The sequence below is a fragment of the Palaemon carinicauda genome, chromosome 35, assembly GCF_036898095.1.
Source record: "Palaemon carinicauda isolate YSFRI2023 chromosome 35, ASM3689809v2, whole genome shotgun sequence".
NCBI lineage: Eukaryota > Metazoa > Arthropoda > Malacostraca > Decapoda > Palaemonidae > Palaemon > Palaemon carinicauda.
In genome coordinates, this window is record NC_090759.1 from 44,139,938 (window position 1) to 44,167,400 (window position 27,463).

Here is a 27,463-nt window from a genome sequence, read left to right on the forward strand (position 1 = left end):
CTGTTATTATCATTATTCTTATTATTATTATTATTTGTTGACAAGATGGCAATTCCTATCACTCATAATTTTTTTAGATTTCTTTAATTTATTTATCACACTTTTTTTATATAATTGGCTTCTCTAATCCATTGTAACTTGAAACTGCTTAATGATATAAACAACAGCACAGCCATAGTAACACTAATATAATATCCATATACAAATATATAGTAAACAATATTAGTAACAAAAGTCATTAAACATTCGTTAAAGATGTATTTCACCAAATGCAAGGTCTGTTACGCTATTTCAATTACCGAGATTTCGTCCGATATTAACTATTTTCAAAAAATTGCGTTATAATCGGCAACATTAGAATTTTACCCTCAAGGACAGCGTCTTCAAGTCAGCATTTGAAGAGTAAGAATTTCGATCCAGTGGTTTGGTTAAAGGATGTAGTAAAGATGGCTTTATCATCCATCATTCATGTTGGCTTATGGAGCATGGCATGCTTCTTCCTCACAAAAACCCAGCCGCACTGGCTTTATTCCGCTCTATCTAAACTAAGCAAGGACACTTCAATGTCAGTACATTCAAACTCCATGACGATTTAATACTTAAATTTTAAGAACTTTTTAAGCGTGCACAGGCAAATCATTTTGATATGGAATGATCGTTTTCTTCTTCTTCTATTTAATTGTGGCTATATTAGCTCGACGCTGGGATCTACAAGGGAAATCAAAGACCAATCGCAAAGGTGGAGGGAGGGGGGGGGGTGCGCAGCTGCTCTATGAAGTGAAAGTTAGAAGTTGAATACAGTGTAAACAAGTTTAGTACGGCTCAAAAGAACGCTGCATAGTAATGCCCACAGTGCACCCCGTAAGGTTAAGGGTCGGCAATAATACATAATGTAGTACGTTGAATTTATTCATTGTATATGGTTACGATATAGACACCAATAGATTCGTGATAACGAAGTTCCAGGAAAAAAAAAAAAGATAAAACATTACAAAAAATTAAGTTAATCAGATAACGCTTCATGATACTGGTGATTAGATCTGATTGGAATGACTGAGCATATTGACAATTTTGTAGGTGGTAGGAATGAGAGCAAAGAAACAAATCTATGAACACCATCTACATACAAAGCAAACGTAAAGTTTAAATATATGCCAACATCAGCCAAGTTGTGAAGTTGTGAACCATCGTATAAGATACCACCCGAAAGTAAAATATAAACCATATGTGACTGGTGATACAACCATAACTAAGAAACGTTTTCATACTCCGGTATTTCTTTGTCCTCACACGCAACTTTAAATGATAATTTCAGTGCGCTCTGATACACAGCCTGATAACGTTAGTGTGGTGTAAGGGAAGTGCGCAGTCACTGCTCACAAGTGTTTTGGGTGGTTGGGAGGAGATAGAAGGGGTATTGTGGGAATGTCTCGGCCCCTCCTTTCCCTCATGTTCGGTACGCGTTGATCGACTCGTTCGAACGTCAGCCGTTCGTTGCTATTTTGCCTTTCTCTTGTGTAGCGTGCCTGCCGTGGCAGTCAAAGAATTTAAAGACCGTTCCGGAATAGTCTGTTAATGTGTTAAGTTTCCAGTTTTAATAGTTACAAGACCTAATCAATATAAAGTATAGTGAGAGTAGTCTTGTTATGTATGTGACGAAATGATTATTTCATGAAATGCGAAAACAAGTATTGTTTTTTTGTACAATCAAATACCTGAAGGCTTGAATTCTATGTCAAACGAACTTTGACAATCATTTCATAATAACGGGGTTGAATTTTACTCATAGGCTATTCATGGTTTTGAATTTATATTTTGACGTATTTAGTGAAAAAGATTGTAGATGCTACCAAACTATAATAAAAATCTGATTACTCTCCGGCTAGATAATAAAATTTCCTCAGTTATCTATATAAATGATGAATGTTATCTATCGAGAGAATGTCGAGCTGTGCACTCATGTTATAAAACCTTTAGCTCAGTTGCTATCCAGATTGCTTCGTTGCCAGACGTACAAAATAATGTAATTTCTGTGTTATTTTCTGAAAATGAAGTAATTGTGCCTTCTTTCATTTAATGACAATACCAAAGAAAGTTGCATGTACAATAACCACGTATTGGTATTGGCCAATTCGTAAAGTGTAATGCGGCTTATCGTGCTGAGTGGCATTGGTTTGATGTGCAGTGTTTACTGGGGAAGGTCGCACATGACGTCATGCAGGGATGCACGGGAAATAAACATTGTAGCGATTTGTTACACGGTAAGTTCAAGATAACCCAACTAAGTTACTACGAAAGATGTTATTTTGTGTATGAATGATTATTTTTCGTTTGTGAATCAGTTCAAGTTTGGTAGGTGTATTATTTTCAGTATGTTAAAGGATCATTCGGCTGGTCGAAGCTGGCGTAACGAACTACCAACCTTCCTAATCACAAACATTTTTGTTTCTTTGCTGCTTGCAGGAAATTTTCTACCCAAGATGAACGGGGTTTCGTATCCGTATAGCTTGTCTTTCGGAATTCACTGCTTTATTATATATATATATATATATATATATATATATATATATATATATATATATATATATATATATATATATATATATGTGTGTGTGTGTGTGTGTGTGTGTGTGTGAATTTTGCACATTGAGACGGGTTTTTCATATTCAAATAAGCCACATATTTTAATTTTGACGTGTTTTTTTCATATTCAAATAGGCCATATATTTTAATACCTTAATGTCTGGATTCTCTCTTATACCTCGGCATCAGAAACCCAAGGGGAATCCCTCAAAGACAATACCTTCTGTCCTGCTGTGGAATCGAAGCCTGGTGTAGGGAGCTGGTATGACATTCCATGACTGGCCATAAGTTATTTGTCTGCTTGATTCCCCCTTGGGTTTCTGAAGCCGAGGTATAAGAGAGAATCCAGACATTAAGGTATGAAAATATATGGCTCATTTGATATATATATATATATATAGAGAGAGAGAGAGAGAGAGAGAGAGAGAGAGAGAGAGAGAGAGAGAGATAAGCCTCTGGATGCAAAGGGCCTCTGTTAGATTTTGCCAGTCATCTCTATCTTAAACTTTTAAATCTGTACTTCTCCATTCATTCTCTTCTATTCCATGCTTCATAATCCTCAGCCATGTTGGTCTGGTTCTTCTAACTCTTCTAGTGCCTTGTGGATCCTGGTTAAAAAGGTTTGATGAACTAACCTCTCTTGGGGCATTCAGAGAGCATGCCCAAGTCCTCTCCATCTACCCCTTACCATGTTCTCATCCACATATGGCACTCGAGTAATCTCTATTATAGTGTAATTTCCTAGCCTGTCCTGTCCTTTAACTCCCAATTTTCTTCTGAGGACTTTGTTCTCAAATCTACAAGAACTGTTGGATATTGTTCCCCTTGTCATACTACCACTCATGTGCATACAGTAACACCGATCTCTTTAAACCGATTTATAGCCTGTGATTTATATGTAATTTCAGGCGATTTTATTTCCAAATTTTACATAAACTAGCCGTTGTCTGATTTCCTTTTTTCAATCTTTCATCAAAATCCAATTCTAAACACCCTGTCTTAGAGAGTATCTAAATGGTTCTACCTCATTTATCCTTTCTGCTTCCAATAATCTTTCATCTTCCATTGCTGCATATTTTGTTCTCATCATCTGTCTCTATTTATCTTGAGCCCAACCTCATGTAATATTTCATTCTTTATGGTAAGCAAGCATTGAAAATCCTTCGGTGGTCTGCTGTTAAGGATATCATCATTAGTATACTCCAGTCCAATCCTTCTTCGTCATCCCTAACTATTCTATGCATTACAAAATGCACGAGGAGGATAAACTACATAGATGGCAACACATTCCAATGGAGTACTCCACTGTTCACTGGAAATTCATTTGATATGACTCCACTAACATTAACTTAACTCTTGCTATGCTCATGACCAGACTTGATCAAATTTACATATTTAAGAGGAACTCCACAATAACGCAGGACTCTCCACAAAATTGGTGGGAGCATACCCTCACAGGCTTTTTTATAGTCCACAAACAACATCCAAAGTGGATTTTTATATTTTACACATTGCTGTACAACATGTCTTAAACTGAAAATTCTAGCTTCTTTTTTGGTTCTTTAGAATACTCATACCATATATTTTCATGACAACTGACATAAGTATAATACCTCCGTAATTATTGCAACCAGTCAGATTTTTTTTTTTTTTTTTTTTTGCTAACACTACTAGCTTCTATCCATCATGTTTTGCCTTTTCACACCACATTCTACAAATTCATCTTGTAAGGATTCTTGGAGTTGCGTCATTTTTGGCCAAAATCATCTCAGCAGTTATTCAATCATATGTAGAGGCTTTCCATCTCTTGAGCTTTTTAATGATAGTTTCGACTTCAAACAAACTGGATTCATTCATGGGAACATTATGGTCTTCCTCAGCTTCAGGTATAACAATCAAATTATTCCCTTCATATCTAATATTCATGACCTCACTAAAGTGTCCCATCCAATGTTGCCTTTCTCCATCTGTTATTATAACATTCCCATGTCTCTTTTTGATGTGTATATGCTTCTTCTTTGCCCCATAGAGGTTTGATTAATAATTTTATAAGCAATTCTTACACCGTAGCCACTCCCTGATTTTCTAACTTTGTCAGTTGCATCTGCTTACTTGTCTAAATATTCTCTCCATGATTCCTGGCTTTTGTTTTGATCTCACCATCAATACTGGAATACTTAGCACACTCTACCTTGAAATTTTCATTACTTCCTTGAAAACATTCAGCAATCAATTTCTGTCATTCTCGTTTTATAGTATAATTTGATATCCATAGTTTTCTCCTTGTAACTGCATGTCCCAAAATTTTACCATCAACAGACTGATACATGTTCTTAATATCACACCATTCTTCATTGATTGTGTGGTCTTTGTTTCTTAAAGTCTCGAAGACTGCAAATTGATTCCTACATTCAACTGCAAAGGTTTCTTTGTGGTCATCTTCTAGAAACTTAATTGTATCAAACCGAGGTATTCAATCAACATTTCGGTTGGGTGCTGTCAGTTTTAATTTCAGTATGGCAATGAGGAGCTGGTGGTCACCACCAATATCTACACCTCTATAGCTTCTTACATTTCTGAGAGCCCTCTTTCTATCTTTATTAATGGGTATAGGATCTAGTTGATGTTTGTAATTGCCACATGCTGAAGTCCGTGTATATTTGAGGATGTCCTTGTGCTGAAAAAGAGTACCTTGAATAACAAGATTGTTTGTTGAACAAAAGCATATAGAATGTACTCCAATTTCATTTGCATCTTCGCCAAGACCCTCAACGCCCATCACATTCTCTATATCTTGATTATTTCTTCCAATTCTGTCATTTTCTCTTTCCATAAACTGATTAAATCCATAAAGGATTCATTGGTAGATTCATCAAAGAATAGCCAGTTCCTTGTGATGCACAGTGCCTACCTAACTAAGGCAAGTGACCCCTGGCAGGCCATACTAATTCCAGTAAGATTATCCGCCAGGCATCGGGAGTAGAAGCCGAAAAGACATCTTGTTTATTGCCTTAAATCCAATCCACCACCCTGCTGCCAATGACTTAATTGAGATTCAGAGGGGCATTTCTTCTTTACCTAAGGTTCTTGTTACTCCACCAGGTTGCTCATCTGTTTATATAACTGTTGGTAAACATGGAGTGCCTAGTTTTATATATATATATATATATATATATATATATATATATATATATATATATATATATATATATGTATGTGTGTGTTTGTATGAACTGTTAACAGTCAAACACATCTGTAGAGATTGCTGGTAAAATCTAAAACAATATATCCCCTACATTTCAAATGGAGGTTCATAAGCAGCTCATCAAACTACATTATTCACATTGTACCAATCTTACCTATGATCTTTGCATCCATAGAGTGCACCTCACACGATTCACTGTAGATATAGTAGTTAAAGATCTTTGTAACATCCCTTTGGTCTCCAGTAGCCCCTACTTAATAGCCTTCTTTACCTGTGTTCAAAATTTCTTTCTTCTCTCTTGCTCTTGAATCTCTCGCCTTTTACTTTCTGATACAACAGAAGGGTTTTTCCCAGTTGTGCTACAACACTGTGTGTGGAGGTGAGGTGAATGCAACAAAACTTTATTATATAGACATCTAGCTTAAACACTAGGACTTGATAACAAGAATATCACAAAAATTCAAGCAAAATTAGATATGAACTATCAATTATATACAGGTTGGTTTATTAACAGTGCAGGGAAGAGCAAGTGAAAAGATAACAATCAAATCCGTGACAGTGTATGAGGGTGTATGAAACATGTGCGATATAGGGCTCCGGCATTAAAAATGACATACATGTGAAATAGGGTGCCCTGCTCTTGAGAGGCGTACTATAGATGGGTCATCTGGCAGGAGATACGCATGTTTTAGATGATCAATGGAGATCCAGTGTTCTTCCTAGTCACTCATGTTTATTGAGAAACCTTTCGGCATACGACAGACCATGAGGAAAGGACCCGTGGAAGGGTGTGTTAGCTGTGGTTTGGTGGTGTCGTTGCGTAGGATAGCGTACGTTGCCGAGTGCAGATCTGTAGATATGTGTTGCCTAGTTGGGGGCTTCAAGTCTGGCAGCATAGAATAAATTTACCTACAATGCAAAGTAGGCTTTGGAAGGGTGTTATGAAAACATTCAACCATTCTGGTGGGAGCAGGGTTGTAGGTGGTTGTGTGATGCAGGGTGATTCCGAGAAAGTTCGCAAATGATGTCCACAATTGAGAGGTGAAAGTGTTATCCCTGTCAGAAGTAATATGTTCAGGGATACCAAATCTCGCTATCCATCCTGAGAATAAGGCAGATATACATGAGGCAGATGTTGCAGTTTCCAAGGGAATGGCTTCTGGCTAAAGAGTGGAGCAGTCGGTGACACTAGAAAGATAACGATGTCCATATGGTGTGGTTACGGGGCCAACTACATTGACGTGGATCTGGGCAAAACTGGTTGTGAGGTTGAAGAAAGGTGCCCACTCCTCAAACTGTGTGTTGATGTGGTTTTAAAGTTTGTCATGAAGTATAGGCATAGACCCAATCCTTATCATCCTTAGTAATGCCGTGCCAAATGAACTTCATCTTCAGTAGCTATGTAGTAGATCAGAGCGAGGGCTGTGAAAGGCCATGAATGAAATCAAACACCTGTTGACGCTTGGGAGAAGGTATCCACCGTCTAGGTCTACAAGTACTGACATCACAGAGGATGGTGGTGTTGGAATCATCGAGGGGGACGTCTTCCCAATAAGGGGATGTGCCGGATGTCCTACATGCTTGGGACTCTGCTGGTTCCTTTTGTTGGGTTTTTGCCAAAGCGGTGTAATTCAATCCCAGGTGAATGGCAACCAATATATTTCTTAATATGTTAATGGTAATGGGATTCATTTTCCCAAGGATGTGTTAAAGAGTGAAATTTTATTTAGCCACTGCAGAGAAATGTCTACATTGGACTGTCCAGTGAAGGTGTACACCAGAGTCATGTGGTATGTGCGAATGACTAAGGGCGTAGCTTCCAGGATATGATGAAAGTGACAGACAGTCAAGTGCACCAGCGGCAATTCACGGTCGAAGGTAGATTAGCCAGATTCCACCTTGGACAGTTTTCAACTGTAGAATGCGCATGGGTGGGGGAGTTATTGACTACCTTCCCGAGTACTGAACCAATAGTGACATCCCTAGCTGTGGTGGAGAGAAGGAGAGGTGCAAGTGGCACAGAAAAAGTGTAAAGGCCATTTCCTGATGGGGATCCAACTTCAAGTCTTTTGGTTTGCCGTTGAGGGAAGGGTAGAGGGGGCAAGAGAGGGGGCGATGGCTGGCCGGAAACGATGTTAATAGTTGATCACGCTCAAGAATTCTGACAGTCAAGGGCGTGGGGAAGTTCCAAACGGCTGCTACCTTCTCAGGGAGGGGTGGACTCCTTCAGGAGTGATGTGGTGACTCAGGTACGATACTTCGTTTATGCCAAATTTCCACTTGTTGTATTGTACTACAAGGCCGTTCTGTTTTAGGCAGTCGAGCACAATGCATTGGTGATGAAGGTGTTCCTCTTTGAAGGAAGAAAACACAACCTTGTCGTCGATGTACATAACATAGAAAGGGAGGTCTCCTAAGATGCCATCCATGAGGCATCGGAAAGTGGCCTCAGCATTACGAAGGCCAAAACTGTAGTAGTTGAAGGTGTATGTACCAAAGGGGTTGGTGATGCCAGTCTTGGGGATATCCTTTGAGGTTATGGCCACCTGATGATATCCCTTCTGAAGGTGAAGTGGGGAGAAAACCTTCACTTTGTATAAGTAGGAGGTCACATCAGCAAAGTTTGGAAGGGGTTAGTAATCCAGTTCTGTTTGCATGTTCAGGCGCATATAATCCCCACATAGATGCAGAAAGCCATCTTTCGGCAGGACGATGTGTAAGGGTAACGGCCTTGGCCGTGAGGCCTTTTGGTAAAGGTCTATTTCTTCCTTTTCTGCGAATGTTTATTTATCGGCGGCCAATCGACCTACACCAGACTCTGGAATTTAGCAAGTACTGGGGCCCCGTGTTCTTGATATGGTGATAAATACCGTATTTATCGGGAACCGTGGGCATTTGACGAAGTTTTGAATATGTGGTGGTGGCCATAGGTATCCATGGGTGCACTGCTATGGAGTGATGTCAGAGGGGGCTGATTGGAGATGTGTCAAGGAGTACAAATCCACGTTAGACTAGCCGTCAGTGAGCGACATCAACCATGAGGTGGAAATGCGAGAGGAAATACCCACTGAAGATTAGCAATGTGACGTCAGCAACAAGAAACTTCCAATAACATATGGCCCTTCCAAACGATAATGTGAGGGTGTCATAATTGTGGATGGGTATTGCAGATCTGTTGGCAGTTACCAGGCGGACATCCACAGACTTAGACTACGGTGTGTCCCAGAGTTGGCCTTGGCAGAAGAGAAAGGCAAGCACCCATTTTCACAAAAAATCTCATGCCCATACCTGCATCATGTAATAAGAAAAGCTTAGTGATATGGGAGGCCACCACCGCAAGGGATGACCTACTTGCACGTTTTTGGCCACTGCAAACGATTCGCACATTTTTTCGCAACAGCCACGCATTTGCAGTGGTAGCAGCATTACTGCGGCTGATGGGGATCAGTAAATTGCTGGAGATGTCATTGGTTGAGGGTGTAAGCAAGGGATGGTGTATGTGGGTGATGAGCGGCTTTATCGCCACTATGACATGTCTGTGTCTGTGTCCTAACGCATTTATATCGGCTTCGGTTGATGTTGAATAGTTGTTCACTTCGTCAGGAAGTAGATTCACTTCACCAGGAGAGCCGTCTGCGGCAGGTTGCAGGTGCATGATACTGGTTATTTCCTCAAGGACAAGTAACACCTTTTGGTCCCCCAACTGTTGTTGAGAGAGCTGAAAAATATTGGCTATAGGGGAAACAGGCAATAGTGAGTACTGCTCCAGGAGGTATGTTTAGAGAGCATCCTACACTATTAGGGTGTCAGCTTGGTTGCAAAGCCAATGAGATATTTCCGGGAAAGTATCCTTGGGGATCACTGCGAGAACATATTCTACTTTGGTGATTGAGCGAGTCACGCCCTTGATGGGAAATTAGACCTCGGCACTCTGACACAAGCCAAATGACTCTGTACTAGCGAAAGGCAGTAGTTTCAGGGGTGTAGCGTTGACAGTAGTGTCAGTGTCAAAGGATTTCATTAACAAACAGTAAGACAGCAATGAGGGGAAAGGTGGGAGGGAGGTGCCAGTTAGGTGATAACGAAGAGGTAAGGTGAATGCAACTAAACTTTATTAAACAGACACCGAGCTTAAATACTAAGACTTGCGAGCAAGAACGTCACAAAAATTCAAACAAAATTATGCATGAACTATCAAGTTTATACAGGTGTGTTAAATAGGGCAGGGAAGAGTGAGTGATGAAATAGCAATCAAAACCACTACTGTATATGAGCGTGTATGAAACACGTGTGGTACAACTGAATGACCTCCCCAGCACTGCAACGTATTGCAGAAAAACATAAATTCATCACTTTTGTGAGATATAAATGATCCTTTCCTGCGACAAATCTTTGCTGTTATCAGTCCATCATTTGTATGTGCTGCATCCTTGTGACTCCCCTAAATTACCCGTTTATGCTGGCATATCATCAAACAATTTTTATACATTTCCAAATCTTGTCAAAATATTCTGATACATCGTTTCACCTACAATGACCTATAATTTTTTGCTACATCTATAACTTTTTCAGTTCTCATTTGAACAGTTTCAACTAACTCGCTTTCATTCACATTTATCATGGGCATTTTACTATCATATGGGAAAGAAGGTTCAAAACTCATTCTATTGCCACCACATAGAGTCTGTTTCTAATCTCTAGCCCACTCCTTGTTAATTTCCTTGCTTCATCTATATAACTTTTTTTCTCCTCTTATTTCCAATTCATCCACGATCCATTTTAACTTTAATCACTTTATCTTTTTAGTATCCAGTAACTCACCCCTGTTGACATTAACTCAACTTGTCTTCTTGTTCAAATATTCATATTTTTTTCTAAACTCATTAACCTTCCTCACTTCATTCACTTCTAATTTCCTGTCCATCATCTGTTGCAAGTGCTGAACATTTCAAGATACCCTATATCTTGTTAACAGTGATCTAATGTGAAAAATGAAATGTGATGGCTATGTTTACACAAATCCAAGGGACAAGCAGGTAGTTGTTGACCAATCACACTTCACAATTGGATATTCACTTGGTGAGAAGCCAAACAGCATACATTGTCCATTGTTTGGACAGAAATACATTCACAAGACTGAAAATTACATAATGAACTATTGTAATTTTACTGGAGAGAATAAAAATGCCCCCAAAATGGTATCCGAACCTCTATGGGAGGGATATAATAGCCATACTTTCTCTTCTAAGAAATGGTGGGAAAGAAAAATAAGAGCTCTCCTGCAGCCCTGAATTAAGTAAAATTAACCAAATAGCCAAAGATATAAGGTTTGCAGCCCAATATCCTTTACTGATATTGCAAAAAACAAATATGAAGTCGTATGTCTGAATGTGCATGGGTGCTATGTAAAAAAAGGGTAAATGTGGGAAAAATTATCTGGCATTTTGATACTTGGTATAGAAATTTCAAAGTGCAATTCAATTGAATGATAATGTAGATGGGTATGTTTGAGCAAGGGCAAAACGTAGCTGTATGTGTAATAGAAACAACTTTTGTTGACAAAAGAAAGTGAGAAGAGAATTTAGGGGAAGTGGTATATGGTTGGAAACAAGGTGTTAGAAGTATATGAGGAGTAAATGAAATTTGAAGTTAAGGTTATGGAATGAGAAGTGAGTGTAGGTTGGTTTAAAAAGGTAAGGAACGGGAATAATCATGTGTGACTCCATTAAGTTAGAGATTTAGTTAATGTTATATAAAAGACAATGGAGGAATAAGTGATCAATAAAGGCTGATAAACATATCAGAATAAATAACTATAATTAATTACGTGTTGTTGGAATTCTAGGTAAATAGAATGAGTACTTTGAAAATTTGTTAGATGTGAGAAATAGAGTAGAGGCAGATGTAACTGATGCAAGAATGGCTTTATTAGTGTAATATGAGAGTAATTGTGGAAGCGACTGGTAACGATGCAAGGAAAAGACTACTGTTGTCCATGATGGTATGAAGGGACTGTTGAAAGGCCTTTAGAATGATGAATGATTATAATATATCAGGAATCATAACTTGAATAGTTATTGATTCGGATGTCAATTAAGAGACTACATTATATATATATATATATATATATATATATATATATATATATATATATATATATATATATATGATATAAATGTATTATTATATATATGTATATATATATATATATATATATATATGTATGTATATATATATATATATATATATATATATATATATGCATATATATATATATATATATATATATATATATATATTTAAATTTGAAATATTTTAAACTATAGAGTATAAAAACTATCTTTTTCAGATGGCCAGCTTCAGCAATTTTCTAAAAAATCCAATGGATAAATAAGATACTTCTCTAAGGATTATGACAAGAGTGTACATGCCATCCTTATCTCGAGCCTTGAAGAAAAGTTTTCTGATATTTCAAAGACTGTGGTATTCACCTAATAAATTCCTCACAATCAAGGAAACCATTCATTTATCACAAGACTCTTGGTATCCACTTGTCATGAAGAAAGAAGTGATCTCTCATTTTGTTTTAACTACTAAGATCCACCATTCCTGCCATCCATTGAAAAAATGATTATTCTTAGTGTGAAATCATTTCAGATATATAGGTGTCTCCTTAAAAGTATATTCAGTACAGTTCCCTTTGCTAACTTTTGTGAACCAGTATATATAGGAAACTAACGAAACCCTACTTTTAACCCCCTACACTTTTCATGGTAAATTCTTTAAAACTAATGAATTTTATGGATAAAACAAGCTTGTAAAATTATCTTTGCATCATTAATAATTGCAACCTTTCCTTTACCCTTTTGTTGCTATCTTCTCAATAGTAGCTAAAATTCCATAGTACTTTACTGTGAAAATAGAGCGAATTATGGGTAGTTTGCCTAAAAAATAGAAAGTCACTGATATATATATTTCGAAACCAGCAACAACACTGGATTTGGATCCATCAGTCAAAATAAAGCTGGAATCGGCATGTTTCTCAACATGTTGGATAAGAATTTAGCGGGCAACCATCTATATCATTTTTTTTAGTACCAATGAATTACTTGCAGTTTTAAATCTCTTGCAATTTCCAAGATGAGCTTACTGAAATTATAAATAGAAGCAATTTATATGGGCAATTTAAATATTTAGTGCCTGTTTATACCTCGAACCCATATGTTTGAGGAAATTTAGGATGTGATTCATAGTGTAGATTGCTTTTCATTGCCGTCAGACTGAAAAACTAATGCGTTTGGAAATCTCTGTTACCCAAAACCATTATCATTTAATGGAGGATTGTGAGTGAATGTCTAATGGGAAGTCACCATCACCAATCAGGGTACTAGAAATAGCCAAGGATTTATGTATGGAATCCAGAATCTTATTAATTTGTGATGCCTAATGAATGTTTCACATCCATAACATAATATATGTCCTAGAACTTCCAAGCGATTCAAAGAATCTAGTCAATTGATTTTTATAGCTTTTGTGTACATGGGATTCGGAAACCTCTGTTGTATTTTTTCTGAGTCAGGATGCATTCCCTAGTAAGAAAAAAAATATTCATTACTGGTTTATTCAAACCATTTCGATCAGCTCAGCAAATACAGTAGTTTTGTCAATCACAGGTTGCAGTTTCCTTTCAATCATTGCTATTTCTTGTCCAGCAAAGGGAGATAGAAAGGTTAACCTGGGTCATGGCAGCCCTGTTAAGGCTTTTTTTGTGTAATGACAGTGGGTACCAACTAATTAGTTGGTACCCACTGTCATTACAGCAATTCAACATTTAAATTGAAAAGAAACTGATACCTTGATACTATAGGTAACCATCTTGCAATTAATTGACCGATACCGTAGGGGTTGTGAGTAGTAAAAGAAATGTTCATATTACATTTTTTTTTGTTATACTCAGCCTCTGATGACAAAAAATTGAGGTATTTTCAAATTATAATGCTGCTAATGAATAAGATATTTTTCTCAATTGATTTGACATTTAATTTCACAGCTTTTAGATTGAAATACATGACATTTTTGTCAGCTTCGAAAAATTATATATATATATATATATATATATATATATATATATATATATATATGTGTGTGTGTGTGTGTGTGTGTGTGTATATGTATATATATATATATATATATATATATATATATATATATATATATATATATATATATATATATATATATATGTATATATTATAATTAGTTATAATAAATTGTTGCAACATTCACTATAAGTCTTATAATTGAAGAAGTATGTTTGTAAAATTGATGTTATAATATTTACTTTGTAGTAAACCTTTTCATGTCAGTAAGACTTAGGTTACCATCGAGTTCACTCGGTACCTATCTGGACTAAGGAGTAACTTCAGATTGAGATGTGCTAGTATGTAGAGCTTTGCATCCTACTACGGAAAAAAATGTCATTCGTCATTTGAATTGAAAGGCTTGTAGTAATGTTTCCTTAAAGTGGGATTAAATTGGTTTACAGTATTAAATAAATATCTACTATAAGTGAAGAAATAATTAGTACACATGGAAACACAATATGCATACATATATATCTATCCATATATATATATATATATATATATATATATATATATATATATAAATATATATGTATATTTATATATTTATATATATGTATATATACATATATGCATATATATACCTATATACTGTGTGTATATATATACATACATATATATATATATATATATATATATATATATATATATATATACATATATATATGTGTGTGTGTGTGTGTTTTATATTTGTTATCAAAACAGTAAAACATTGGAGAAAATGCTTTTTTTTTAAAGGTGATTTAATTCAAGATTATTGAGAAAGCTTTTATGCAATGTAAAAAATTATGGAGTTGGTGAAAAGGGGTCAGGAAAAACTAATTAATTCAATTATTTTTATTGGGATATCTAACATTTTCAAGAACATTCCCTTGAATCAGTTCTTGGATGATGTACAGTATTATTGAGACCTGCTTTCACGTAATTTATCAGATATTACACAATTTTTAGGAGAAATATTGTCAATAGGTTTTTATTGCTTGCCATCGCTAGATACAAACATTAAGAGTGCCATACATTTATTTTTATTTTTTAAATCAACAAAGTTCACGTGGAAATATTAATATTAATGTGTGTTATCTTATTTTGCTAATAAAATAATTGTATGAAGTATGGAGAAAATTTCCTCATTTTATCATTTGGAAATAATCCCACATTCTATTGAATATGAACTCAGTTTAAATACTTCAAAGAAATAGTTTTGATGGCATTGATTAGTTTTGTAAGTAAACGTTAGGCAATTTAATCATATTGCCAATGATTGCGTCTACTTTATTTGAAACAGGGAAGTACAATGAAAAGTGAAAACTAAGATTAACACAAAGTTAAAGTCACTAAAACTTTAAGCAGAAGTTGACGTATTGCTGCATTCAGAACAATAGAAATATGGAACAAGAGGACTTGGACCAGGAAATGGAGGTAGACGCTGCTGGAACATTTTGTGAAGGCGAAGGAGAAATGAAGTTTGGCGAAGAGTCACACCAGATTCAAAAAGAGCATAATCAAAATATTAATGATGATAGCAGAGGCAGGAGTAAGAATAATAATAGTTATGTTGATGAATATCTAAGTAATACATTTATGAAACTCTCTGTGACAGATGGCTTATCAGTTTCACCGGCTGAATGTGATAATAATAGACAAAGAAATAGTATTGCAGATGGTAATCATAGAAAGTTTACAAATTCTGATTTCAATTCATCACCAAATCATGATAAGAACTTGAAGGTTCTAAAGAGCGAACCCAATGGTATTATGAGTGAAAATTTCAAAACAAGATCCTCAGTTATTGATGGAAATGTTAATGTTCCCACGAATGATGTAAATAAGATGTCACTGCCTTATAACACCTCTACAGTTGATAGTAAAGAACAAAAGCAAGTAATGATTAATAACAGCATAGATATATCCGGTGCTAAAAGTCATCACAATAAGACCAACTTGTCTTTACCATTGAAAGTAACAATTGATATTCGTAACTCATTTTTCCGTGATTTATCTTCACCACTAAAGGAAGTAGAGTATGGAACCAATAATGGAAAACAGGATTTAATTTCACCACAGAAGCAAATGGGTAATGGTGTCAGCAGTCTCCAAAGTCATACATCCTTAGCACTGACAGGAAAAGTTCAAGGGGACAATAATTTCTGTTATAGTCTACAAAATGATACAAGTTCACCACTAGCAGGAAATGCCCATGGAATGAGCTGTCTGCAAAGCTCAAAATTTTTGGTACCAGGAAAACGAGTAAATAATGTGAAAAGTCTCCATAATAATTCAGTTTCAACATGGAAGGAGATAGGCTATGATGGTAACAGTTTAAGAGAAGAAACACTTTTAGCAATGGACAAAAAAGATCATGGAGTTAACTGTCTTAAAAATAATTCATCCTCAACACTGAAGGAAAAAGAGCATTGTGCAAGACGTTCTTGTGCTAGTTTATGTCCAACACTGAAGGAAAAAGGTCATGCTGATTTATCTTCAACAAAGAAGGAAAAGGGTCATGTTGGAGACAGTGGCTATGCTGATTCATCTTTAACACTAAAAGAAAGAAGATTGCACAGGGAGGTTATGAAGCAAGAAAAAACTCAAAATATAATTGTTGAACTGCATGAAAATGACATAAAACATGAGAAACCTTACCATTGTGAAGAAAAATATCCACACAGAAATGATGACAAACTTTTACAAAAACAAAAAAATGGTAAAGCTGATGACAGAAATGTTTATAAAACAGATTTTTCTAACATTAACAGGCCATGTGAAGATAAAAGTGAGGGGTTTAATATCTGTGATACATCAGAACATGCTAGGTTTGATCATAGGAAAAGATATCAAACAAGAGAGGACACAATATATAACAATAGCAGAAAAATAGGGAACCAGGGGAAAAGTAAAAGGGAAAATGGATGGGAAATAAGTATGTCTCATTCCAATAATGTTTTTGATAAAAGACATGAAATAAAAAGTATAGACAGAGAAAGTTATCACCAGAGAAGAAAAGATATTCATGCTGGAATAACACAGCAATCGGGTAATGAGTCAAGTGATAATGATACTGATGAGAGCCTTCATGTAGAAGACAACAGGGATAAGTTTGCCAGTATCCAGAATGCAGCCATCATCGACATTGTGTACAGAAAACACTCTTGGAATTCGTACCGTGAGTATTATCATATGGCCTTTAGATTAAGGAGAATAGAATCTTGAGCATATATCTCTCTTGAGTAGGGCCTCTAATTCTTTCTAAAGTCATTTTCTTGAAATCAAGTAGAATAGAAATAGATCAATTTCAAGAGTTTTGAAAATGTAAAAACAGGAAAATGATATTTGAAGTTAAATCAGTTAATGAGTTGCCAAAGGTTAGCTTTCATATGTAAAAATGGCAGAATATGAAGGGTTAAGATATAGCGTGATGCATTATTAGACAGTGTACTTAAGCGCCCTAGTTTTCTTGTTTTATTTGTACTAATTGTTTTGTAAAACTCTAATATAAAGGTCGTCATACTGTACAGTTAAGTATAGTTGATAATAATTTGCCATGCATTGAGGAAGTTACCATTATATTATTGATAGATTTAAGGACAAACGTGATCCACAGAAAGTTAATTTACAAATAAAAGTTTACTATTATTATTACCATTTTTTTATAACATGATGTGGTACATTGCTGATGTTAAACATTTTATGTCAACAGTTGAAATAAATCAACATATTGGGAAATGGGACTATGACTGCTTGGATCCTTTTGAACAATCTCTGAGTCGCTGCACATTTGGAAGTCAGAAAAAGAAGGTTGGTTTAATGCTGTGAATATTTTCAATGGTGTGAGATGTTACTTTTGGTATAGGCCATGTGAATAATGTTTTGCTTTGTCACTCGATAAATAGCAGCCATGCTGTATCTTTTATTAAAGGTTTTTGGTAGCATCTCTTTGGCCCTTGCTTTATACCTATTACCTGTCTTTAGAAAACTTAGTTTTTAATCCAAGAAGCTTCCACCCTTTGTGTTCACCTACCTTTAAGTATTATATAGGTTTAGAAATAAAACACTAGTCTTTTCAAATTATTCAATCAAAATTTCATCTTGGGTACAATATTGTTTGTTAATTTAAACTTTTACCTTTATGATGATGTCCTACCACAGGTCCTTACTCTTTTAAAGGTTGAGACTATTTAAAGGTAGAGTATGTCTTACCACTCAATTGTTTACACTTAGAGCTGTGGTCTATAGTGCTTTTAAAGGAAGACCTTATTATATTAAATTGTGTAATATAATGCTTGACATTTTCCTTAAAAGACATTTGTACTTCTGCATCTTGCTATGATGTATTCAGAGTAGAATTGTATCATTGTATTGAAACGTGATTTTGTATCTACTGCTTTTTTAAATTAAATTTTGATGTACCCTTTACTCAAATCGGTAGAGTAGAGCAGGATTATTTGTTTGATATTTTTGAAATACCATGCTGTGATAGTAGCCCTACACCTATTACATATCTCATAGTGATGTGATAACGAATTGAACGTCTGCAAGTGTTTTGAGAATATGGGAAAGTACTTTCACCCTGATTACAACAGATGCAGTACGAATGAATGTATAAAAGCAGATTCATGCTAATTAAGATCATCTTTTTAATCTTTTCAGAAGTTTTATCGAGATTTTGAAGCACATTCCCATCATGAGAGTGGAGAGATTAGAGGCTGGAACAAAGGTGAATTTGTTTTCATTGGAGAGCTTTGTCCAGGTACCAATGGTAGGTATGAAATCTTTCCATTATTCCCTTTAACGTCAGTTTCAGTATATAGAAAAATAGATGAAAAACTTGAATACATAAGAGATTAGTACTTCATTTGTATGGTCACCAAAACTGCATGGATATACTGTATGAAGAAGTTATTGTTTGTAACTTAACTTGAAATTTAAACTGGATAAAGAAGCTGTTGGTTGCTGCTTTCTAAAAAACCGTCCTTTATATTTTCAATGTATGCAGAAAGAGTCAAGGTCATTCCAGAATCCTCCTTTGAAAAGGGGGAAGGTGATCTCACTCCTGAAGGGGGAGCCATACGTAAGACGAATGAAAAGAATGCAGATATGAAGGTAAGCAGCTGTTTATTTAAAGCAAAGGGGAAAGAAAGCATCACATCAGCTATGTTGTGAACATATCCTTTTTTTGCAGCCCTTCTTGCCATTCATTTCAAAGACTACAAACTACTAAACAACTTTAATATTATTTTTTACTAAACACAAATGCACTAGAAGTGTCTCTTTTTTCATTAGAGAAATTTGATGTACGTATATTGAACAGAACACTCGTAAAAAAGGTTTTAGTATGCTCTGAGGATCAGATGGCCTTTTTGAAAGGCAGATATGAGGAATTATTGATTTTGTTGATTAAGGTAGGTAGTTAAATGTGATCAAAGAAAAAACAATACCATATGCATACATATTATATAATAATTTTTTGATCTGTTTCACTTCTTTAGGAAGGGCTTACAATACCAATATACATAAACATGCACACACACTCAATCTGTGATAAAGGAAAATAAAAGAACTGATAACCTTTTACAACAGATCTCGATTTCATGCACAACCTCAATGACGATGATATTTTTTCTCATTTATCGTGATTTTTTGTCAATTTGTTCAATATGTTTCATAAGGACATTGATGAGAAAAGCTAAGCTAGAAGGGAAATGGTTAATATCACTATTAACATTAAAAAGAGAACATAGAAAAGTATGAAATTGGCAGGTGCATCACTGATCTCGTGGCAGAATACCATATGCCAAGAACAACTACAGTACTTCCATGATTATGAGAAAAAGCAATCAAATAATCTAACGTTACAAAGGGAGTTAGATTTGTATCAAAACAAAGATCATGGTCATTAGAGAAAGTAGATAAATTTTCATTGGTAGGAATACGTGAAAAACAGAGCGCAGTAATGTTGCATAATGATAGTTCAAAGTGTTCAAAGACAATGGACTGTCATACATAATGCTGTGAGTCATGGGAAAGCAATCATTATTTATTAAAAGTAGATGAAGGTTCCAAGTTTCATAAAAGAATATTGGAGATGGTTAATTCATGCATTTGCTAAAGCTGCTCTTGCTTTCTTAACAAGATAGGTCACCAATGTCCCAGTAGCTTTTTTTCCAGACCATAACTAATTCCAAGCACTAGCATAGGTGGGAGAATATCTTTCTGTCAGGATTAGAAACCTCCTTTTAAGGAATCTGGGTATCTTATATATTCACAAAAGTACTGCATTCCATGGATAATACAGCAGCGTAATTCGCTACATCGTACAGTGAACATACTAATAGAAGGTAAGCAAAAAAGGATTAGAAGTTTAAAAAAAGGTAATTTTGGGAATCTCTATATCTGAGATGGCAGAGGATATCTCGTTTGAAACAAAAGGTATGTTGGTGAACAAATACCTTAGATTGATGCTATGTAAATAATAATTAAAAGAGATATTTTAAATAAAAAAGAATAGTAGGAATGGGGTCAAAAGAGGAGGAAATTATAGAAAAGATGGAGAGACTGTTAAATTTATGATATTCTGTGTATGGAAATCCCCTGATGTAATGAAAGAGAACCCTTGTTGTAGTTGCTGTATAGTAGGTAGCTGATGTGATGACATTCAAAACATTCCCTTAACTGAACATCTAATACAACGATATTTAAGGTCAAGATTAATAATTTTTTGATAGAAAATTAATAGAAATTGGTAATTTTCCAATTTTATAATTGTAGCTAATTTGGGCTATTTCCAGAGAGGTGAACAAGGAAATCTTCAAAGAAGGAAAGTCAATGCAGAGAGCAACATGGAATATGGAAGCTTTACAGGTAGGTTGATGTTCATTTTTCTCCAAAAGTATCCATAAAATAAGTCGTCAATATTTCATTTGTTCCTTTTCAAGTAATTAACTTTTTCTTCTCTCTAATAACTTTTCATTGTAAAGAATATTGTTAAAAAGATAGTAGACGCAAGGCCATTGAGAAGTACATTGCTAGATTCTTGCTCTTGAGAATATATACATGTTACTCTCTGGTTATCTTATCACATATCCTCATCTGCATCTATATAATATGTCCATAAATAAAGTTGAAATCTCTTTTCAGAATCCCAAAAAAGATTAATCTATGGACTCCCACCTGAACTATTTACTGAAGATGAGACAGACTCATCTGATGAATCCAAGGTACGGTCTACACTTCTGCTTTCTTATTGTTCATAGTCGCAGTACTGTAGTATAACTTTTATTTATAACATTAGCAGTTATAATTTATTTAACAATCACAAAACCTCGCGAGAGAGAAAAATCTGCGACAGAAGAGGTATGTCAGTTTTTATAGGTGAGCAGTGCAGCTGTATAGAACCTTGGGTAGGTATCAACAGATAGACTAGCAAATTTTTATTTGCTTGCCTATTCATGTACATATCTCTTTACAAGAATACCCAAGGAATTTTTGCAAGGGTTTTACTGTAACTTGTCTTTCGAATGTATAATATTTTTTTCATCTGTTATTACTTTCTCATATACTTTACTTTTCCACTTGTTTTGTTATCTTTATGCTACAGTGCCACTGATAGTGCAGTTTTTCTTTTGGATGGTAGTAATTAAGGAATGTTTGCACAAAGATATAATTGCCAGCTTGTTTCTGTTTCATATGTGATTGAAATTATCAATACCAAAGAATAATAAGTACTCAACTTGAATAGGTTTTTGTATTCATCCGTCACATCCTTTCACTTTTTAATAATTAGATTTTATCAACTTGGCCGTGTTATTAGTGATAAATAGCACAGTATTGTATTTATTTTCAGTTCATATTTAACATGCTTTATATGTGTCAGTATTAGTTTTAATGTTGCATATATATATATATATATATGTGTGTGTGTGTGTGCGTGTATATATATATATATATATATATATATATATATATATATATATATATATATATATATATATATATATATATACATATACAGTATATTTATATTTATTATAGCTCTTCCTGTTTTGTGGGTATTTTTGTTATGTGATGGATGTTTTTTTAGTGTGGAATAACTTAAGGTATATTGCCGAAAAAGAATGCCAGGAAGACTTGGTCTAATGGTCCAGATCTACACGGCTAAGGGTAATGTGCAGGGTGTGGGAAGTACTGTACAGAGGAATTAAGATAATAGCACATACAATAAAGATATATGAGAGGATTATAGAAGGAATTTTGAGATTGGAAACCACAATTTGTTAAGAACACTTTGGTTTTATATCAGGAAAGAGCACAGTTGATGCAATATTTGCACTAAGGCAGACAGTAGACAAATATAGAAAGAAACAGTAACGACTACATCTGGTGTTTATTTATTTGGAAAAAGCATAAGATAGGATACTTAGGCATGGAGTATGGAGGTGTTTGAGAGAGGAAAGAGTATCTGAAAACAATGTCAGAACAATGAAAGATATGTATGCAGAGGCAACCACACACACTTCAGAGATGTTTAAAATGAAATTTGGTCTCCACCAGGGTTCAGCCCTTAGTCCCAACGTGTTTGATATTGTGATGGATGTTATAGCATCAGAAGTTAGAGAAGAGGTGCCATTGTCGTACAATGTCGCGGATGACATTTACTGACTGGTCTAACAAGAGAAGGTGTCAAACTCCAGCTAGAAAGATGGAGAGAAGAATTTGAGAGTAGAGGCTCAAAACTTAGCCGAGCAAAGACAAATATATGTGGACGGGGGGAGAGGAATAACAGGAAACAGTGAAATTCAGCGAAGAAGACTTAAAAATTATTAGCTCCTATAAATATCATAGTTTTGCCATGAGTGAAAATGGAAACTTTGATGTAGAAGTTAATCAAAGAATTTAGTGTGCATGGATGAATTCGAGAAAGTCTTCAGGGACACTTTGTGATAGGATGATTAGTACAAAGGTTAAAAAAAAGTTTTTTAAAAGCGTTGGTTGACCAGCCATGCTCAATGGGACAGAGACTTGACCAATAAAAAAGTAGCAAGAAAGAAAAATGAAAGCGACCGAGATTAGAATTTTGAGGTGGATATGTGGTGTCACAAAAAAAGGTAAGATCCAGAAGGAATTGGTCAGGGGGATAGTAAAAGTATTAGAGGTTTCAAAGAGCTCAGAAAAGAAGACTATAATGCTTTTTTCATGTCAAGAGGAGAGAAGATGAACACGTATGTAAAAGGGTTATGAAGATAGAGGTGGAGGGCAGAAGGTGGGGAAAGCCAAAGTTCAGATGGAAAGATAAATTATAGAATGACATGAAGGAAAAGGGTCTAGAGAACAAGATGAAGAGGAACAGAGGAAAATGGAGAAGGCGGACGAGAAACATCGACCCCATTTAGAAATGGAAAAAGCTGAAGGCAAAGATTATTATTATTATTATCATTATTATTATTATTATTATTATTATTATTATTATTATTATTATTAAACCTAATACATAATGATTATTGATGGAGAGTGATAAAGGCCAAAGAAGAATTTCAAGTTTGCAGTGTAGATTATGCAATGCTTTCATGAGAATTTAGCAAGAGACCCTTACATGTCATGTTCCACTTGCTGCCATACATAGATGGAATTATATTTCAAACTGCTGAGGTCATTCAATGCTGTCAAAAGTATGGTAAATAACAAATAAAAGTTCTGATTTATTTGAGTCAATGGTTAAGTGAAGTACACTCTAAATCAACCATACCATTCACTTGATCTAGAAAATACATATTAAAACAAGTATATTGTAGTTAGAGCTGATTAACAGCTGAACTTAATATCCAAGAGGTTTTGGTATCTTTAGGTGAAGTATGTCTTCTATGCTTCTTGTTACGAGGCAATACAAAACCTTATATATTTTCTTGTTTTATATATCGAGATGAAATGGCTTATTTGATGCTGGATATGACTTTATATCGACAGTATAACTGAGGTTGTATGAAGTGACTTTGTTGAACTAAATTCCTTTAGGAAATGGTCCGCTTTCCTCCCTATCGTCATGCAAGTCTCATAATGATTGAGATAGAACAGAAGTGATGGAAAAAATTGAAATGAATCTTATATTGGAATATCGATTTTTTTTATTAATATTCTATACCTAAATTGAGATTAAGCATGACGCATTAGTGATTTGTGGTTAAATAAATGTTTTCATTTGTAAACTTCATTGTAAAGTAAAATAGATCCAAAATACAATCCCATAACTTATACTTAGGTGCCCTCTTCCTTGCCATATTTGTCCTTACCTAAAGTTTACAACAAAAGAGAGAGCGAGGTTACCAACTAAGACTTACTGAATCTTGACGATAGTTAAAGATCGTTTGTCCGATATTGCCACTCTTCTTCTTCTTCTTCTTCTTTTTAGAAAATTTCGTTATAAACAAGAGGTTAATTACACAGTTTGTATGGAAAAAAAAAATCTATTTTGTACCCTTGGAAAAAAATGTACACTGAATTTCTCTCCAATTTTGTTGAACATACCAGATTGTAGTATTGAATTGTGTAACAGTTGACATGGAAATGAATTAAAATTTTTGGAGTTAAAGAAAGGAGTAAAATTATAAGATGCATAATACACTAGCTAGGTTAATCACTTGGAAACTTTACCACCACAATTTTATCAAGTCAATTCTCCTTTTCCTCACAGGATGAATCCGCTGCCATAAATGGAAACTTACACCACCAAAGTCAATCCCAAAGGTATTGCTCAGTTTTGACACGAGAGTCTCCTGAAATTACAGACGAAACCAAGTCTGGGGATAGTTGTTATGTGCCATCTTCTTCCTTGGTGAAATATTTAACTAGGTGCGAATATTTTTCTTCAGATATGACTAGGATTCTGAGTAGATTTAGTTTGTATGAGAATGTTAAGGAGTTTTTTGAAGAAAATCCTGGTGTCTTTAGTATCAGAGGCAATATCGTTGAGTTACGACCTAAAATATCTTTATGTGAAGATTTTTTGTCTTTATATGGATGCCAAAGTAAGTCATCTTGCACCAAACTTCATATATGTGATGGATTTATTGTTAATATATGCAATGACTCTAACTGCATCTATGGCCATAATATATGCACAACTCACAACAAGAAAGCTTTGCGATCTTTTTGGATGGAAAATTTGGATGCTTCCACAATAGTTGAAGTCATACGTTTATCGATGCTGGGGGCAGCAAATTTTCAGTCTTTAGATATATGTTATGATTATAACTTCAGTTCCTGTCAAAATTATGATTGTAAAGCTTTACATATTTGCCTTGACTATGTAGGAGGTCTTGGCTCATGCATTCGACCAGATTGCACACTCAATCATGATATCCAGGCACAGAATTGTATAAAGTTGTTATCCTCTTATGGCATTGATATTGCTCTCCTTAGTGAAGAGGAGAAACTTCTTAAAGTCATTCAAGAAAGCCATGAAATGACTCAATTGGTTCAAGGTTATGAGTCAAAAGGACAAACAAATTTAGATTTTCAGCTTTGCAGTCAACAACAGCAGTCCTCATCATATTCGAAAGTAGGCCCAAAACAAGGACATGAATTGAACGGTGTGAAATCATCAGAGCCTTTGCAAACTGACAGAAACTTATTAAAACCTGCTGAAACTATAAGGAAGCCAGGTGCCTCCAAGGACTTAAAACCAGTACATTCTGCTACGAATGCTTCAAGTGTTCTTACTCTTAGTCAGAATAATTACTCCAGGGGCTTTTCAATAAATGGCAAACTTAAAGCACGTGCTGAAGGAGAAAATGAGAGTAAGAATTTCTTAAGTGAGCTCCCTGTAAAAATAAAGAATACATTAGCCAATATTTCTCTTACAAAAGACAAAGTAAACTCTAAAAATCAGAAAAATGGTACCAAGGTTTCCACCGTGTGGTCTAAGTATGCTAAAGGAGATCTAGATATTGCAGAGATTTGTTATTACGCCTTAAACACAGTGTGCAAATTCGAGTCAAGTGGTTGCCAAAGATTGCATGCAACCCTGGAGTTTCACTGGCAAATGAAGGTCAGTGACAATGTCAGTTGGATTAATCTGCAACCTCATCAAGTCGTTTATTTAGAACAATGTTACATGGATCCATCCATAGAGACATCAGAATTTCCAGCTCCACGTTCAGCGGAACAACCGCAAATTGTACACCAGTTATTGAAAGATGGAAAACATTATGTAAATTTTACAAAATTACAGCTAATTAATGCAACAACTTTTGATATATATGAACTGCGACGGCTACATGTGCAGGCCAAGTACAAAAATGACAGCTTTAATGAGTTTCTTTGGTACTTTAAGGATGTTGCTGGTAAGTGGGTTCTTTACGGAAACATAGATTCTTCAGGTGATCATCATTCTGCAGCAAAAATAAGATCACATGATATTGAAAAGACATATCTAAACAATATGGCTGAATTTAATTTCAAGAACTCTAGTGGAAAGTCAAGTTACATTTTGGATTTTAAAAAGATGGTGCAGGTAAACAGGGATACGAAAAGTGTTCGAGAAGTGAGGAGACGTCCCAAACCCCTTATCCCTCCAAAGTCCTAAAGCTCGTGTTACTTAGTTGGAGTGACCATTTTTTGATGACATGATAGTGTGTTGGCATGTGAAAATGTATTGAAATACAGTAAACTAGTGTTGTCACGGGGTGCTGGGTATCTACAGAGCATACTGATGTACACCGTTACAGGTGGCACCAAATCAAATAAATATATTTATTTTATTTCCACTGGAAATTTATATCTTACGTTAAAGGTATCTCTGCAGTTACCGATAGGAATATTTTTTCTATACAGTATCAAATTTGCTAAATGTATAAATATATATTCCAATATGCTTTATTATTGTTTGTATTATTATGCTTCAACATTATTTTGGTTTTATATGCAAACCCATTCCGTTTATATCACGAAATGGTAATTTTTAATGCCAACGTAACAAAAGCTCTTATGTAGATCTTAAAGGAATTTACTTCAAACTTTTATTTTCTTTGTAAGCTAGGTGTCTCGTAACTGCGAGAAAATAGTGCATATTGTATATTTAGGTTTTGCATATTTTCTATTGTTATTTAGGAGCAATATTGATTTTGCTAATTTTATTATATTTCTAATACATTTATTTGGTTTTTGAGTTTTGGTTTACCTGTAACAAAAATGCAAATACACTACACTGCTACACACTCTTGATGCCTTGGTGTGGGAAGAAGCCATCCCAAGAAACATCACTTAATTAACCACCCAATATGTTTAATGTTCTAGTTAATGTCACCTTTTGTGTTTATTGAGTAATGGTTTTAAAGTAGACGCATTGCCCCCCCCCCCCCTCCCCCCCCCCCAAAAAAAAAGACCTATCTCTGTTAGTATGCAAGAGAAGAACCATTCTTTTTAGCAAATTATTACAATTAACTAAATTCGTATGCAATGTATAAAACAGCTAGAAATGGTTTAAGCATAAATAAACTGACTACCTTGCAACGTCTTTGCCGTCGAGTAAATGCATTTTAAT

At 35.0% G+C, this 27,463-nt stretch overlaps 1 protein-coding gene across 6 annotated transcripts; it reads left to right on the plus strand.

The window, feature by feature from the left end:
• Positions 1–748: 748 nt before the first annotated feature.
• Positions 749–27,270, plus strand: LOC137627712 (uncharacterized). Of its 6 annotated transcripts, none has more exons than XM_068358961.1 (8): positions 749–873; positions 15,218–17,095; positions 17,630–17,727; positions 18,580–18,688; positions 18,926–19,032; positions 20,718–20,790; positions 21,067–21,146; positions 24,614–27,270. In XM_068358961.1, the coding sequence occupies exons 2-8, from the start codon at positions 15,319–15,321 to the stop codon at positions 26,504–26,506; spliced, it is 4,137 nt and encodes a 1,378-aa protein (XP_068215062.1). In that variant the 5' UTR covers positions 749–873; positions 15,218–15,318; the 3' UTR covers positions 26,507–27,270. The 6 variants fall into 6 exon arrangements, with proteins under 6 accessions (XP_068215062.1, XP_068215063.1, XP_068215060.1 ...); XM_068358962.1 differs by lacking the exon at positions 749–873 and adding an exon at positions 1,499–1,567; XM_068358959.1 differs by lacking the exon at positions 749–873 and adding an exon at positions 1,548–1,629.
• The last annotated feature ends 193 nt before the right edge of the window (positions 27,271–27,463 follow it).

Bases quoted from the DNA above. Each gene is read 5' to 3' on its own strand.
- LOC137627712 (XM_068358961.1), top strand. From the start codon at position 15,319: ATGGAACAAGAGGACTTGGACCAGGAAATGGAGGTAGACGCTGCTGGA. The intron at 17,096-17,629 runs GTGAGTATTATC...TTATGTCAACAG, and splicing joins ACACTCTTGGAATTCGTACC to TTGAAATAAATCAACATATT. The intron at 17,728-18,579 runs GTTGGTTTAATG...TAATCTTTTCAG, and splicing joins TTGGAAGTCAGAAAAAGAAG to AAGTTTTATCGAGATTTTGA.